The sequence below is a fragment of the Hemitrygon akajei genome, chromosome 8 (genome assembly GCF_048418815.1).
Source record: "Hemitrygon akajei chromosome 8, sHemAka1.3, whole genome shotgun sequence".
In the NCBI taxonomy this organism is placed as follows: Eukaryota; Metazoa; Chordata; class Chondrichthyes; order Myliobatiformes; family Dasyatidae; genus Hemitrygon; species Hemitrygon akajei.
This window is the reverse complement of record NC_133131.1, coordinates 72,934,460-72,952,813: the sequence shown is the minus strand read 5'-3', so window position 1 is coordinate 72,952,813 and position 18,354 is coordinate 72,934,460. Positions and strand designations below refer to the sequence as shown.

General features: G+C 45.2%; 1 protein-coding gene across 4 annotated transcripts in view; it reads right to left on the bottom strand.

Moving 5' to 3' along the window:
* Window positions 1-18,354, bottom strand: part of LOC140731986 (uncharacterized) — a 41,244-nt gene that overhangs the window by 1,306 nt on the left and 21,584 nt on the right. For all 4 annotated transcript variants that reach the window (XM_073054041.1, XM_073054043.1, XM_073054042.1 and 1 more), the window contains exon 3: window positions 8,873-9,598. In XM_073054041.1, coding sequence (XP_072910142.1) covers window positions 8,873-9,598 — 726 coding nt within the window. The remainder of the gene's footprint in view (window positions 1-8,872; window positions 9,599-18,354) is intronic.

The following is an 18,354-nucleotide window of genomic DNA, read 5'->3' as shown; positions in this document are numbered from 1 at the left end:
ACTGCTCACAGTACTCCAAGTGCAGGCTTATAAAGCCTCAGCATTCCATCCTTGCTTTTATAGTCTAGTCTTCTCAGATGTGTGGATTCTATCCTCGCAAACATGAATAGACGAAGTAGATGTAGTCAGCAGTTATGCCTTCCATTTCCTAGCACAATCAACCTAGTATTACTCCAAAATTGCATGATCATTTATCAAAATTTAAAAACTGTGCCTGTGCAAGTGGAGCCATGCTCTTTTCTTTCTGCTGCCATTAGGAAACAGGTCCAGAAGCTTTTGACCCACACCACCAGGTACATGAACAGTTAATAGCCTTTAACCATCAGAGCCCTGAACCAGTTGATAACATCACCCACCTCAACACTGAACTGATGATGCAACCTACTGACTCAACTTCAAGAACTCAACAACTCATGTTCTCAGTATTATTTTTGTTATGTATTTGAACAGTTGATCTTCTTCTGTACATTGGTTGTTTGTCCATCTTTGCTGTTAGTTTTTCATTAATTCTATTGACTTTCTGTTCTACTGTGAATGCCAGGAAGAAACTGAATCTCAGGGTGATATATATGTATTTCGATAATAAATTTACTTTGAACTTTGAAATGTAAGAAATGGTAAAACTGAAACAAATGGCTAAAATTAATGTGGGTCCCTTTATAGAATGAGAGGGAGGAAATTATATTTGGGAATAAGGAAATGACAGAAAAATTAACTGAATGCTCAGTGTCCATCATTGCAGAAGTGGACAGAGAAATCCGCATCTAGAACCAGTGGAGGGCCACCGGTCTAGAGCAAGTGAAGTTAACGTTAATAACACAAGCATGTAGCTTTGTTAATAAATTTACTTTAAACTTTCAAGTCTGTCCAACTGGCAAGGAGGAAGATGGCAACAGGATCAGGTTAATCTGCTTATTAAATCATCAAATGTCGGTGGAACACACCCTGCAAAACTCCACGGTGTTTCCATTCATGATTAAATATCATTCACCAAAACAAACTCGCTCAATGGAATGGAATGTTTACCTTGCCTGTGTCCCAAAAGCGCTGGGTGGAGCTGGAGTCCAAATCTTATCTGGGTTGAATTTATTTACTTATTTTCTTTAGAGATACAGCACCTAACAGGCTCTTCCAGCCCACCCAGCATGTGCCAATAGGTCACATCCACGTGACCAATGAGCACACTAATCCGTATGTCTTTGGAACGTGGGAGAAAGCTCACACGGTCATATGAAGCAGATGAAAGTTCCTTCCTGATGAGCAGGAGTTGAACCCGGGTGATGGGGTAAGTCATGTCAAACTCTGCAGGTTTAAATTCTGCAGATCACTCATTATCTTTCTCATCTATCTGAACTGATCTCCAATTTTATGAAGTTGATTATCATTATTCATGTAATGGGCTGGGCCTGTTCCCTTTGGAGTTCAGAAGAATGAGGGGATATCTCATTGAAACCGATCAAATATTGAAAGGCCGAGATAGAGTGGACATGGAGACGATGTTTCCTATAGCAGGACAGAAGGCACAAACTCAGTATACAGGGACTTCCATTTGGAATAGAGATGAGGAAGAATTTCTTAGCCAGAGCACTATGAACCTCAGGAAATGCTTGCCACAAACTGCTGAGGAGGCCAGGTCATTGGATATATTTAAAGCAGTTAGTCAGGTTATGGGAAGAAGGCAAGAGAATGGGGTTGAAAGGGATAATCAATCAGCCATGCTGAAATTGCAGAGCAGACTCGCTGGGCCGAGAGGGTTAATTCTAATCTTACAGCTAGTGTGATGTTTAAAACCACCTCCTTTCTAAGTACTTCTTTGTATCTTGCTTCAACAATTCTCCCTCTTTAATGCACCAACTACCTTAAACTGTGAATACTAAATATTCAATCACTCCTGGAAACACTAATAAAAATAAATTATCGCAGAGTAATACACACAAAATGCTGGAGGACTTCAGCAGGTCAAGCAGCACCTATGGAAAAGAATATACAGTCCACGTTTCAGGCTGAGACCCTTCATCAGGACTGGAAAGGAAGGGGGAAGACACCAAAATAAAAAGGTGGATGGAAGGGAAGGAGGATAGCCAGAAGGTGATAGGTGAAGCCAGGTAGGTGAGTGGTAAAGGACTGAAGAAATCTGAGTGGACCATGGGAGAAAGGGAAGAAGAAGGGGCATTGGGTGAGGAAAAGAGATTAGAGGCCAGAGTGGGGAATAGAAAAGGGAAGAGGGAGGGGAAGAAATTGGAAGGAGAAATCAATGAGACTTGGTTGTCACAATGACAGGAATGGCTGTTCAATATTCTGGGGTTTAGATGTTTCAAAAGGGACAGAGAGGGAGGTAAAATAAGAGGGGGAGTGACATTGCTGATCAGGGAGAGTACCACAGCTGCAGAAAGAAAAGACATCATGGAGCAGATGTCTAGCGAGTCAGTGGGAGTGGAAATCAAAAACAGGAAGGGAGCGATCACTCTACTGGAAGTCTACAGACTACTGCCCCCAAAAGCAACAGAGACACTGAGGTGCAGATTGAGAGGCAGGTTTTGGAAAGGTACAAAAATAACAGGGTAATTGTCCTCAACTTCCCGAATATCAATTGGCACCTCCTTCGTGCAAAGGGTTTAGAGGGGGCGGAATTTGGTAGGTGTGTCCAGGAAGAATTCCTGACATAGCACATGGACAGGAGAGGTAAAACTGGATCAGGTACTGGATAATGAGTCTGGTCAGGTGACAGATCTCTCGATGCATGAGCATTCAGAGACAGTGACTATAACTCCCTGACTCTAGCATGGCCTTGGAGAGGGATAGGATCTGACGGTATGGGCACCACGGTTTCATAGCAATTGGCATGATGCTATTAGAGTTTGGGACGTCATATTCGGATTCCAATCCTGGTATCCTCTATAAGGCATCATTATCCGTCTTCCCATGGAATGTGTGGGTTTTCACTGGGTTCTCCGGTTTCCTCCCACAGTCCGAAGATGGACTGTAAATTGCCCCATGATTAGGTTAGGATCGGGGTTGTCGGGTTGCTGGGTGGTACGGCTTGAAGGGACTTCTCCATGCCACATTTCTAAACAGATATACTCAGGGAAACATGACAGAAATGTGGAGCTTATTTAGGGAGCACTTGCATGGAGTTCTGGATAGGTTTGTCCTATTCAGGTGAAGAAAGGATGGTAGGGTGAAGGAACTACAATAAGATTAAGAAAAACCCCTCATACATGAAGAACAGGAGAATGACTAAATGACCGATCAAGCAAAAAAGAGGAAACATTCTTAGAGTCAGAGGAGACAGGAGAGGTCCTTAAGAATACTTCATGTTCACCAATGAGAGGGATTGTGACGAATGTGAAGTCAGTGTAGATCACACTGTCATGCTGGAACATGGCGACATCACGAAAGATGATTTGATGGCATTTATGAAAGCAATAAGACAATTAATTCCCTAGAACCAGATGGGACACACCCCAGGAAACTACAGGTAGAGAAGGAAAAATTGCTGCACCTTTGGTGATGTTCTTTGCATCCTGACAGGCTATAGGAGTAGTACCAGATGATTAAAGGGTGGCAAATGGTATTCCTTTGTTCAAGAGAGATAATAGGGTTAACCCTGAGAATTACATATCAGTGAGTCTTATGACAGTGGTGGGAAAACTACTACAGAGGATTCTTAGAGACAGAATATACAAGCATTTTTTACATCTCAACGGACCGCAGGGTTTATTTAGTGTGGCCTAAGTTCACAATAGCACTGTTTGTCAAAAGTTCAAAGTTCAAAGTAAATTTACTATCAGAACACATTTATGTCACCCTGAGATCCATTTCCTGTGAACATTCACAGTAAATACAAAGAAACACAGTAGGATCAATGAAAAGCTGCACATGACAGAAACAAGCAACCAATGTACAAAAGTCAACATGAACTCTGCAAATACAAAAGGGAAAGGAAAAAAAATACAATAATAAATAAATTGCAATAAATAACAAGAACACAGGTTCTAGAATCCTTAAAAGTGAGTACTAGGTTGTGGAATCAATAGAGTGTTGGGGCAAGCAAAGTTGAGAGAAGATTTCCCCTCTGGTTCAACAGCCTGGTGGCTGAGGGGCAAAATCTGTTCCTGTACCTGGTGGTGTGGGTCCTGAGGCAATTATGCTCCCATCAGGGAGGAGGTTATGTAGCAACTACACCAGAACCAGACTCAAAAAACTGTCACATTCCCCAAGTAGTAAGGCTGATCAACACGTCCACCCACTAACCCACTCCTCCACACCCCCACTCACCACAACTTTTTTCATTTCCTGTCAGAATCACCTAATGTACAGAAGTTCTTGTGCCTAGCATCACTTTATGGACATGCTATTAATCTATGTACATAAACTATCTTATGTATTTACATTTACTGTTTTTGTGATGTATTTATTGTGTACAAAGCTGCTGAAAGTTGTAAACTCAGCCATCTACATAATGAGCACAAGCCTCCCAGCATCAAGGACATCTTCAAAAAGCAATGCCTCAAAAAGGCAGCATCCATCACCCAGGATATGCCCTTTTCTCATTGCTACCATCGGGGGGAGGCTCAGCAGCCTGAGGGATGGGGGGAGGTTCAGGAACAGCTTCTTCGCCTCCGCCATCAGATTTCTGAATGGACAATGAACCCATCGCTATTTTTTGGCTCTCTCTTTGCACTACTTATTTAATTGTTTTTATATTTCTTTGTAATTTATAGTTCTTTATTATGTATTGCACTGTACTGCTGCTTCAAAACAACAATTTTCAGTGATATTAAACCTGATTCTCATGTTTTATTATTGCGTTCTTTATCTTTTTGTGTTTGTTTTTGTGCTGCATCGGATCTGGAGTAACAATTATTTCAACCTTCTTTACACCTGCGGGCTGGAAACGATATTAGACGATCTTGAGAGCGAGAGTGAAATCCTATACAGATTCACAGTGTAACTCTGCACAATGGCCAACCGTCCACTGCCCTCTGGTCCAAACTGTGCACCCCTAGCTCACAAATTTAGGAAGAGCGTGTGCTCAGAAGACCACAAAGCTGAACTCCCACTAGAGAGTTCAGTTCATTCAAACAGAAAGCAGACTAAAACAGCCTTTCAGTCAGAATTATCTCAGGCTTTGGTGGTGGAAGCAGAAACAATAGGGTCTTTTAAGAGACTCCTGGATGGATACATGAAGCTTAGATAAATAGAGGGCTATGGGTAAGCCTAGGTAGTTCTAAGGTAGGGACATGTTCGGCACAGCTTTGTGGGCCGTAGGGCCTTATTGTGCTGTAGGTTTTCTATGTTTTTGTCATCCCCGTTAGTAGTAGCATTGTAACTTGTTTAGGAGTACAGTGAAAATTTACAAGGATGTCACCAGGTCTCAAGGAAAAGTTTAAATAGATTAGGACTTTATTCCCTGGGGCACAGGAGAATGAGGGGAGATTTGATATGAGGTATACAAAATTATGAGGGGTATAGATAGGGTAAATGCAAACAGGCTTTTCCCACTGAAGTTGGGTAAGAACATAGAATAGTACAGCACATTACAGGCCCTTCGGCCCACAATGTTGTGCCGACCCTCAAACCCTGCCTCCCATATAACCCCCTACCTTAAGTTCCTCCATATACTTGTCTAGTAATCTCTTAAACTTCACTAGTGTGTCTGCCTCCACCACTGACTCAGGCAGTGCATTCCACGCACCAACCACTCTTTGAGTGAAAAACCTTCCTCTAATATCCCCCTTGAACTTCCCTCCCCTTAACTTAAAGCCATGTCCTCTTGTACTGAGCAGTGGTGCCCTGGGGAAGAGGCGCTGGCTGTCCACTCTGTCTATTCCTCTTAATATCTTGTACACCTCTATCATGCCTTCTCTCATCCTCCTTCTCTCCAAAGAGTAAAGCCCTAGCTCCCTTAATCTCTTATCATAATCCATACTCTCTAAACCAGGCAGCATCCTGGTAAATCTCCTCTGTACCCTTTCCAATGCTTCCACATCCTTCCTATAGTGAGGCAACCAGAACTGGACACAGTACTCCAAGTGTGGCCTAACTAGAGTTTTATAGAGCTGCATCATTACATCGCGTCTCTTAAACTCTATCCTTCGACTTATGAAAGCTAACACCCCACAAGCTTTCTTAACTACCCTATCTACCTGTGAGGCAACTTTCAGGGATCCGTGGACATGTACCCCCAGATCCCTCTGCTCCTCCACACTATCCTGCCATTTACTTTGTACTCTGCCTTGGAGATTGTCCTTCCAAAGTGTACCACCTCACACTTCTCCGGGTTGAACTCCATCTGCCACTGCTCAGCCCACTTCTGCATCCTATCAATGTCTCTCTGCAGTCTTTGACAATCCTCTACACTATCTACAACACCAACAATCTTTGTGTCGTCTGCAAACTTGCCAACCCACCCTTCTACCCCCACATCCAGGTCGTTAATAAAAATCACAAAAAGTAGAGATCCCAGAACAGATCCTTGTGGGACACCACTAGTCACAACCCTCCAATCTGAATGTACTCCCTCCACCACAACCCTCTGCCTTCTGCAGGCAAGCCAATTCTGAATCCACCTGGCCAAACTTCCCTGGATCCCATGCCTTCTGACTTTCTGAATAAGCCTACCATGTGGAACCTTGTCAAATGCCTTACTAAAATCCATGTAGATCACATCCACTGCACTACCCTCATCTATATGCCTGGTCACCTCCTCAAAGAACTCTATCAGGCTTGTTAGGCACGATCTGCACTTCACAAAGCCATGCTGACTGTCTCTGATCAGACCATGATTCTCTAAATGCTCATAGATCCTATCTCTAAGAATCTTTTCCAACAGCTTTCCCACCACAGACGTAAGGCTCACTGGTCTATAATTACCCGGACTATCCCTACTACCTTTTTTGAACAAGGGGACAACATTCGCCTCCCTCCAATCCTCCGGTACCATTCCTGTGGACAACGAGGACATAAAGATCCTAGCCAGAGACTCAGCAATCTCTTCCCTCGCCTCGTGGAGCAGCCTGGGGAATATTCCGTCAGGCCCCGGGGACTTATCCGTCCTAATGTATTTTAACAACTCCAACACCTCCTCTCCCTTAATATCAACATGCTCCAGAACATCAACCTCACTCATATTGTCCTCACCATCATCAAGTTCCCTCTCATTGGTGAATACTGAAGAGAAGTATTCATTGAGGACCTCACTCACTTCCACTGCCTCCAGGCACATCTTCCCACTTTTATCTCTAATCAGTCCTACCTTCACTCCTGTCATCCTTTTGTTCTTCACATAATTGAAGAATGCCTTAAGGGTTTTCCTTTACCCTACTCGCCAAGGCCTTCTCATGCCCCCTTCTTGCTCTTCTCAACCCCGTCTTAAGCTCCTTTCTTGCTACCTTATGTTCCTCAATAGACCCATCTGATCCTTGCTTCCTAAACCTCGTGTATGCTGCCTTCTTCCACCTGACTAGATTTTCCACTTCACTTGTCACCCATGGTTCCTTCACCCTACCATTCTTTATCTTCCTCACCGGGACAAATTTATCCCTAACATCCTGCAAGATATCCCTAAACATTGACCACATGTCCATAGCACATTCCCTGCAAAAACATCATCCCAATTCACACCCGCAAGTTCTAGCCTTATAGCCTCATAATTTGCCCTTCCCCAATTAAAAATTTTCCTGTCCTCTCTGATTCTATCCTTTTCCATGATAATGCTAAAGGTCAGGGAGCGGTGATCACTGTCCCCCAGATGCTCACCAAATGACAGATCTGTGACCTGACCCAGTTCGTTACCTAATACTAGATCTAGTATGGCATTCCCCCTAGTCGGCCTGTCAACATACTGTGACAGGAATCCATCCTGGACACACTTAACAAACTCTGCCCCATCTAAACCCTTGGAACTAAACAAGTGCCAATCAATATTAGGGAAGTTAAAGTCACCCATGACAACAACCCTGTTATTTTTGTACCTTTCCAAAATCTGCCTCCCAATCTGCTCCTCAGTATCTCTGCTGCTACCAGGGGGCCTATAGAATACCCCCAGTAGAGTAACTGCTCCCTTCCTGTTCCTGACTTCCACCCATACTGACTCAAAAGAGGATCCTGCTACATTACCCACTCTTTCTGCAGCTGTCTAGAGGTCATAGGTTAAGGGTAAAAGGTGAAATGTTTAAGAACAGGAAGAGGAATTTCTTCACTCAGAGGGTGATTAGAATGTGGAACAAGATAGCGGAAGTGGTGGACTCGGGTTTGATTTCAACGTTTAAGAGAAGTTTAGATAGGTACATGGATGAAAGAGGTATGGAGGGCTATGGTCCAGATGCAGGGTGATGGGACTAGGTAGATTAATAGTTCAGCATGGACTAGATAGGTTGAAGGGCCTGTTTCTGTGTATATTCCATGAACTAAAGTGGCCGTGGACTTGCAAGTGACAGTGAAGCTGCAGGTGAGCAGGCCGATACAGACTGATTAACCACAGGTTAATTATCAACTGCAGCTGGGAAGTCTCCTGTGGAAACTTCTGCTTGTTTTCCTGGTTTCCAAAATTAGAACCAAAGCACCAAAACAAGCTGTCAATCTGAAACCCGTATGCTGCAGAAATAAATCAGTTCGTGCTGGCGATGCTCTGCACTCACCTAGCAGTGGTTCTTTAATACCAAAATCAGAACAACTTTATGCCCAAGGAGCACTGTACCTATTCCTCATTCATGAAAGGAATTCCTGAATTAAAATTCTACAATATACAAAGCTGAGTTTTTCAACAGTTGTTCGACTACCGAGTTTTTCAGATTCATTCATTTCGAAGCTTTGTTTTGTTTTTCTGTGTTACACAGACCACCACCGCACTCTTAATAGAATTAAATACCTCTTCACGCTTCCTTCTGTCTTTGCTGTGAAAATCCTCGTCCAACTCTGCACGACAGCCTTTCAAACCTGCACAGCTCAAGTTCACAGTAGGTTCCAATTGTTCTCTGAGGTCTGCCGAGCTTGGCATGCTACAGGCACCTCTATCTTCTCGCAATGCCACTGAGACATTGTTTTTGAAATTTCCCTGGCTTTCTTCCAGCGATACTGGGCTGGCCTCCCTCGAGATACCAGAGCACCCCTCCAGTTCTCCTGGTTTAAGCACTTTTAAGGTGGATCCACATTCCTCCATTACGACAGGCCCAGATTCTTTGGAGAGCTCTGGACATTCTTTGGATGGGACTGACGTGATAATCTTTGAGGTATCAGAATTTTCTTCCAAATCTCCAAAATCAACTTCTTTGGAAAGCTGTGGGCACGCCTTCAACTCATGTTCCCCCGTGAGCTCCAGACACTCCTCGAGCTCTGACAGCTCAGGCTCTCGAGAGAGCTTAGGGCATTCTTCCAAGCTCACCCCCTCAGGTTCTTTGCAAAGCTGTGGAATACTTCTTGTGGGACGTTCCACCCGGTGACCCGAAGTGTCAGCGTTGCCATTCAAGGAGATTCTGTGAAGACAAACACTGACATCGTAATGGATGCCTGCTTTGAGGAGCAAGTCCCTGTTTTCCAAGAACATAGGCCTTCTCACACAGCCTCCTGGAAGAAAGTTCGGCAGCCACTTCACAATCTGCAGGAAAAAAAGAGTACACAAAATGCATAGGAGTATTGAACTTACAGTAGATAATAGTGTTTCACTCAAATTATATTTTTTAAAATTTATAGATACCAGCATGGTATCAGGCCTCTCTAGCCCAACAGGCACGCACCACCCAAATACAGGTGTCCCATTAACCTGTTTGTCTTTGGACTGTGGGAGGACACCCACACAGTCACAGGGAGGATGTACACACTTTAAGAGAGTGGCAACACAACATGATATGACACACCATTCAAAAAAACATACTACCATGTGCACTATATTTCCATTCAGTTATGTTAGTGAACAAATAGGGTGTGGAATGTTAAAGGGGAAGTGCTTAACATGGCTATTAATTCATGCCAACAACCTGATGAACATCGATTTCTCCTTTTGGTATTTTTTCCCTCTTTTTCTTTGCCCCTCCCCCTTCCCTCTATTCCCCAATCTGTCCTCGTAACTCTTCTCCTCACCCAAGTCCCCTCCTTCCCTTTCTCCTATAGTGCACTCATGTCCTATCAGATTCCTTTCTCTCCGGTCCTATACCTTTCTTACCCACCTGGCTTCACCTATCACCTACTTCTAGCTATCTTCCTTCTCCTCCCCCTCATTTGTATTCTTTCCGGTCCCGATGAAGGATCTCAGCTCAAAATGTCGACTGTTTATTCATTTCCGTATATGCTGCCTGACCTGCTGAGTTTCTCCAGCATTTTGTGTGTGTTGCTATCACTCCCTGCGTCGATGAGCAGGCAGAAGGGGATACAGAAAGAATTCACGATAGACTACTCCAGAGTGAATGAAGGTATCGGGAGCAGAGCAACTCCGAGAGCCGGTACTGCAGTAGTTGCTCAATTCCTGTGCCCCCAGTATCGCTAGACTAAAAACAGGCACAACTCACAAGTCAGAGGTTCTGTTTCACAGCTGCTCACAGGGTTGTTATCAAAGCAGCACAATTCCCAAGGCTTCAAAAGACATAACCTCATTCTACGAACCCTTGCTTAATGAAGACATGTCATCATGATAGGCAAATAATGCAGGTAGAAGTATTCCTCAAAATACTGAATACTATTATTTTAGAAGATACAGCACAGAACTGGCCCTTCAAGCCGTGCCGTTCGGCAACCCCTGATTTAACCCTAGTCTAGTCATGGGACAATTTACAATAATGAATTAACCTACCAAACGGTACATTTTTGGCTTTGGGAGAAAACCTACACAGTTATGGGGGGGGGGAGGGACAAACAGACTCCTTACAGATGGCATCAGAATTGAACTCCGAAACCCCAAGCTGTAACACCGTCGTGCTAACCATTATGCTCCCGTGGCACCCACACAATATCAACAATAATCATATATTTTCCTTAAAAATTGCACAGCCTTAAATCAGACGTACTTAAAAAGATACTCTATTTTGAAGATAAAAATATTCAGTTGAGTCCATTTTCAGTTTAAGGCCTTCACTTGTCTTAAAAACAACTTCCAAGACAGAAAGAACGCTCATTTAAACTATAAACACAAGAGATTCTACAAGATGCTGGAAATGCAGAGCAACACACACAAAATGCTGGAGGAACTCAGCAGGTCAAGCAGCATCTATGGAGTAAACAGTCAACGTTTCGGGCAGAGACCCTTCATCAGGACTGGTTTAAACCACCTATCAGGGGCCTGCATTTTTAGCCAATAAAGTTTCATTCGTGAGGATACCAACTTCAAAGGCATTTTCACTCAATGCAAGATAAGAAAGGTTTTAACTGTCTAAACAGGAGTTTCCTCGTAATACACACAGTGTCCACTTCATTAGGTACACCTACTCGTTAATGCAAATATCTAATCAGCCAATCATGTGGCAGCAACGCAATGCCCAAAAGCAAGCAGGCACGGTCAAGAGGTTCAGTTGCTGTATGGACCAAACATCAGAATAAGGAAGAAATGTGATCTAAGTGACTTTGACAGTGGAATGATTCGTGGTGCCAGATGGGGTGGTTTGAGGATCTCAGAAACTGCTGATCTCCTGAGATTTTCACACACAACAGTCTCTCGAGTTCACAGAGAATGGTGAAAGAAACATAAAACATCCAGTGAGCAGCAGTTCCCTGGGCAAAAATGCCTGTTAATGAGAGAGGATAGAGGAGCATGTCCAGGCTGGTTCAAACCAACAGGAAGGTGACTGTATCTCAAATAATCACACAGTACAACAGTGGTGTGCAGAAGAGCATCGCTGAGCGTTGAAGTGGATGGGCTACCTCAGCAGAAGACCACATCGGGTTTCATTCCCGGCCACTAATTGTAAATTGTGGAAACACATATCAACAGACAGACTTTAAAGCTCCGAACAATATTCATCCTGATCAGAGACTAATGCACACAAACAAAAGCTAAAACCTTGCAGTCAGTTCCTCACAACACTGCATGACGATGAAGCAGGGCCAATAATTGCACCCACTCTGGCACTCATCATTCAACGATCAAATCCACAGAACTGTGCGCCAGGGATGGCACGACACTATTACAGCTTGGGGTGCTCCAGAGGCCGGAGCTCAGTTCTTGCATCCCCTATAAGGAGTCTATACACCCTCCCTGCAGAATGCATGGGTTCCCTTTGGGTGCTCAGCTTCCTCCCACAGTCCAAAGACATAACAGTTAGTAGGTTAATTGACCATTGTAAATTGCCCAGTGGTTAGGGCAAGGGTTTGATCAGTGGATGCTGGTGGTGCAGCTGAAAAGGCTGGAAGGGAGATATAATTTTTCCAAAGTGCCTGGGAGACAGAGTCTCAGCCGCTTTGAGAAGGTCTGCGTGGGAACTCAGAATATGCAGACCACTAGCTACATGGATTTTCCAAAGTGAGGCAAGAGAAGGAAAATCTAACCAATTACTGGGAGCAATAATTATTATTTGGGGACCACTGGGTTCGTCCATCGTCATCGATGAAGACCTCGACACCATTAGTACTTTTTACGAGGTCGAGTTACTTGCTCGACACTCAACCCAGCACAGGTGGAGAGCGCACACGGGAGCTGGCCGGATTCGAACTCGGGACCGCTCGCCCCGAAGTCCAGCGCTGATGCCACTACACCACCAGCCGGCTGTTGGTGTCGAGACTAGCACTTGATTTGGATTTAAGTGAGGGAGAGTTGTGCAGCATCAGCCTCACTCTCTCTTCCCAATTCCCATCTGGATCCAGTGGCAAGACAAGAGACAAGACGGCTGGAGATGGGAGTAGGCGCAGTGGATGACCAGGACATCTTCTGTGTCTTGTCGTGCTCTACGCGTTCCACGACGCTTGTAGAGACCGCCTTCTTGACCATTGGACCTTCCATTGGTCTCATCCGCTCAATCCACCGGAGTCTGTCTTCACATGCTGGGATAAACAACTCCGTACCTCACCGAGGGTTTGAGACCCGTCGGCTTGTCGAAGCCGTTGCCCGGGGTGTGGCCGCTGTCACATGCAAACAGCTACAGGAAGCCACAGGTGAGATCTGAGAGCCAGGTGAGTCCAAAGGTGGACAAACCGCCTGAAAAGGACGCGACACGTTCCCCCACTAGAAGCGCTACCCCTCCCAGACACCCCACACATCCCTGACCACTGGGACAGAAGGGGAAAAGCTACAGATAATTGTTAACTCAGCCAGCTCCATCAAGGGTGTACCGTATCAGACCAATTGTGAGAATGTGGCGGGCGCACATCTGGCTGTTTGATAGCACAGTGAATTCAACGGGCCTCCTACACACAGCAAGCACTGTCTTTTGGGTGTAGACTTGTCAAAAACATACATTTTCATCTCGGCAGGCCCTGTTCATCATTCACAGACTGCAAGTCACCCAGCATGTACCATTACTAACATGACTCAGTTAAAAAAAAAGTTTAATCGTACTACTCCATGCATACGTAACGATGGGCACTAGCCTCCCCAGAATTCAGGAGACCTTCAAAGAGGGAGAATGTCATACTCACAGTCACATGGTTCAGCCCATTAAACCCACATCTGATGCCCATCCACAACAATCCCATCTTCCAGCACTTGGTCCATAGCCCTGTGTACCTGGATGATTCAACTGGTCATCTAAGGGTCCTGATTCAGGGGTCAGCGCTGGAAAATGTGAGCAGTTTTAAGTAGCTGGGTGCCAACATCTCTGAAGATCTATCCATCCTACTGATGTGATCATGACCACAGCATGCCAACGGTTATATTTCATTAGGAGTGTGAGGAGACTGGGTTTATCACCAGACAGCCCCAACACCAGATACAAATTTGCTGATGACACCACTGTTGTGGGCTGTATCAAAGTCTGTGATGAATCAGCATACAGGAGGGAGATTGAAAACTTGGCAGTAATAACAACAACCTCTCACTCAATGTCAGCAACTGATTGCAGACTTCAGGAGGAGGAAACGAGAGGTCCATGAGCCAGTAATCATCGGAGGATCAGAGGTGGAGAGGATCAGTAACTTTAAATTCCTGGGTGTCACTCCCTCAGATGATCTGTCCTGGACACATCATATAAATATTATTGCAAAGCAAGACAGTGCCTGTACTTCTTCAGGAATCTGCACAGAATTGGCATGACATCAAAAACCTTATTAAACTCCTACAGATGTGTGGTGGAAAGTGTGGTGACTGGCTGCATTATGGCCTGGTATGGGAGCACCAAAGCCTTTAATTCCTGCAAAAGGTAGTGGATTCAGACAAACGCACCATGTGTCAAGCCCTCCCATTCACTGAGCACATGAATCGTTGCCGTAGATAAGCAACATCCATCATCAAAGACCCTCACCACTCAGGCCATGTTCTTTTCTTACTGTTACCATCAGGTAGAAGATACAAGTGCCTTAGGATTCGTACCACCAGGTTCAAGAACAGTTACAATCCCTTAAGCATCAGGCTCTTGAACAACAGAGCATAACTACAGTCATTTTATTTCTGACGTCCCCACAAGTGATCATCTCACTTTAACACTCTATCTCATTATTTCATTCTCTTGTTAATTATTGTTATTTATTTATATCTGCATTTGCACAGTTTGTTGTTCATTGATCCTGTTTACAGTTACTATTCTATAGGTTTGTCGAGTATGCCTGCAGCAAAAAGAATCTCAGGGTTGTATGTGGTGACATGCAGGTACTCTAAATTTGACTCTGAAAAAGACTCTTGCAAATGTCCACAGGTGCATGGTGGAGCGCATTGTGTCACCATCTGGTATGGAGGGGTCACTGCTCAGAGTCAGTAAGAACTGCAGGAAGTTGTAAACTCAGCCACCTCCATGGGCACTAACCTCCCCAGTATCCAGGCCATCTTCAAAAGGTGATGCCTCAAAAAGACAGCATCTGTCATTAAGGACTCCTACTATCTAGGACATGCCCTCTTCTCATTATTACTATTAGAGAGGAGTTACAGGCATCTGAAAACACACACTCAATGTTTCAGGAACGGCTTCTTTCCCTCCGCCATCAGATTTCTGAATGGGCAGTAAACCCATGAACACTACCTCACTATTTTACTCTCCTGTTTCATTATTTATGTATTTATGTATATTTCATGCTGTAACTTGTAGTAATTTTTTATATCCAATAAAAAATTATAACTTATAATAAGAAATACAATGGATTCCGGTTAATTTGAAACATCAGGACCAGTATGTATTGGCCCAATTAAGTGGCTGCTCCAATTAGCTGAAGTTTCATGGAAATAGTTAAAAGGTATAAAAAAGACAAACTATCATTTAACTGAGTAACAAGTTATGTATGTCAAATTAGAGCACTACCATATTACTGGTGGTCGTCCATCGTGTCTGACAGTGACAGTGAAACCTGTACAAAAGAGTTTTTTAAAGTGGAAGATCTGATGCATTGCGTCAGTTCAACTTTCTCGACCTTGAAAGTTAGGGTCTCATGGTACAAGTAGACTGGAGTCCTCCTGGGTAGGAGTGGATGACCACGACTTCTTCTGTGCCTTGTCATACTCTCCACATAGCATTGCAAAACCGTCCTCCTGGCCGTTAGATCACATCTGCCCAGTCCACTAGAGCTGACTTCGCAAGCTAGGACAGGCATGTCACTATCTCACCGGGGTACGAGGCTCACTGGCTACCTCCACCTGGCTTAGCCTGCCTGTTGAAGCAGTGTACAGCCACTGTCACATGGAAACAGCTACTTTGAGCCACTGGTGTGAGCTGAATGTCTGGTGGGGACTAAAGGTAACATTGTTTACACTTTGTTTACACAAACATCCCTGACGCGTACCGGGCAGAGCCCCGCCCCCACCTCGGTTACTCAGACCACATTTCTGTTATGCTAATCCCAGCATACAGCATAATCAAGCGCTCCAGACCAGTTCAGAAGCAGGTGAAAATCTGGCCAGCAGGAGCCATCTCTGCTCTTCAAGACTGCTTTGAGCACACTGACTGGCACATGTTCAGGGAGGCTGCAACTGATAGCAACTCCACCAACTTAGAGGAGTACACAGCGTCAGTGACCAGCTACATCAGCAAGTGCATTGATGACATCACTGTGTCCAAGACCATCACTACACGCGCTAACCAGAATCCATGGATGATCGCGGAGGTTTGTGCGCTGTTGAGGACCCCTGACTCCGCCTTCAGAGCCAGCAACAAGGCAGCCCTAACAACAGCGAGGGCCAAACTGTCCCGAGCCATCAGAGGGGCAAAGCGTGCACACGCCCAGCGAATCCACAGCCACTTCCAGGACAGCGGTGACACGCGGTGCATGTGGAAGGGCATCCAGGACATCACCAACTACAGGACAACAGCACCCGACTATGCAGGTGATGCCTCCCTCCCAGATGTGCTGAATAACTTCTACGCTTGTTTTGAGGCGGAAAATGACGTAGCGGCAAGGAAGTCCACCCCTCCTCCAAATGACACAGGGGCTGTGTCTCACCATGATTGACGTGAGAAGAACCCTGTACAGGGTCAACCCACGGAAGGCTGCTGGACCAGACAATATTCCTGATAGAGTGCATAGAGGATGTGCAGACCAGCTAGCAGATGTTCTCACTGACATCTTCAACATCTCCCTGAGCAGCGCCATCGTTCCAACGTGCTTCAAGGCCGCCACCATCGTCCCCGTGCTGAAGAGGTCTTCAGTGTCCTGCCTCAATGACTACCGCCCCTTTACCCTCACATCCATCATCATGAAGTGTTTCGAGAGGTTCATCATGAGGCACATCAAGACCCTGCTGCCCCCCTCACTGGACCCCCTGCAGTTCACGTACCATCCCAACCGCTCAACAGACGACGCCGTTGCCATCACCGTCCACCTGGACAAAAAAGACAAGTACGTTCGGATGCTGTTCATAGACTTCAGTTCAGCATTCAACACAATCATCCCTCAGAAACTGATTGGAAAGCTGAGCCTACTGGGCCTGAACACCTCCCTCTGCAACTGGATCCTAGACTTCTTGACTGGCAGTCCAGTAGCGAGTAACTGTCTTAGTGCTTCTCTTGTGATCGCAAGACCTTATGGGACATCAGCAATGAGGAATACCACAAGTTCAATTCACTGTTTTATTGGCGAGCGTCAGTGCAGACAGCAGGGGAGCTGCGTGGCCTCAGTTGGAGTGAGGACCAGACCCTAAACTGCACTGTTGCCTGTTTGCAGCTGCCCAGGAGAGAGGCGGAGTTGGTATTTTCCACAAGGGTGCTGGAGGCGGTGAGGTGCAGCATCTATACTGGAGTCAGCTCTGCCCTCCAGTGCTCATTCAGCAGAAGACAAGCTGTATTATGCTCGACAGCAGATAGCCGCAACATTCACGGACTCGGATTTGACCACATCTTTTGTGTGACTGTATTTTACCGCTGGTTTATATTTGCTACGTGTGTGCCTTGTGTTTTGTATGAGTGTTGGTGTTGTGTTTTATACTTCGGCTCCACAGTAACACTGTTTCATTTGGCTATATTCATGGGTTTTCATGAATGGTTGAATGAACTTGAAATTAATCCCATTGAGCCACAGCCTACCATACCTTGGCGATTCACGTGCTTCTTAAATGTCTTGAGAGTACCTGTCTCCATCACCCTTCTGAGACACTACATTCCAGACTTCAACCACCCTCAAGGCAAAAGGAAGTTTTGCCCCACACCTTACTTCTCACCTTCAAACTACACCCTCTGGAATTCTATCCCCTTCGGTCTTAGGCATCTCTGCCGGATGGGTAGGGGAGAAGAGAAACTTCTTCCTTTCTACCCTGTGTCTCACATGATTTTGAATACTTCTATCAGATCCCTCCTCCAAGCCAACTCATTTTCTCCTCCATGTTGCAATTGTCCATTCCTGACAACATCCTGGTGAATCTACTCTGACCTACTGCACTGCACTCACCTCCCTCCAGTAGTGGGGCAACCAGAACCGCACACCATATTCCAGCCTAGCCATAAACAATGTGTTATAAAGTTGAAAACACAAGTGATTCTGCAGAAGCTGCGAACCCAGAGGAACACACACTAAATGCTGGAGGAACTCAGAAGCATCTATGAAGGGGAAATAAACAGTTGACATTTCGGGCCAATACCCTTCAATCAGGACACAGGAGGCTACCGTTCTTTTGAATTATTATGGATGGCTACACGTACAGCTCCTCCCCGGGTTATAAACATCAGACTTATGGACGTCCTCTACATTCAAAAAAAAGGGGAGGGGAAGGGGGATGGATGAGTCAGATAGCGTGAGGCTTCGGGCATCTTCTGCTGGGTGGAGAGTGGCCATTTCTGCTTGCCTTCTCTCCTCACCCCA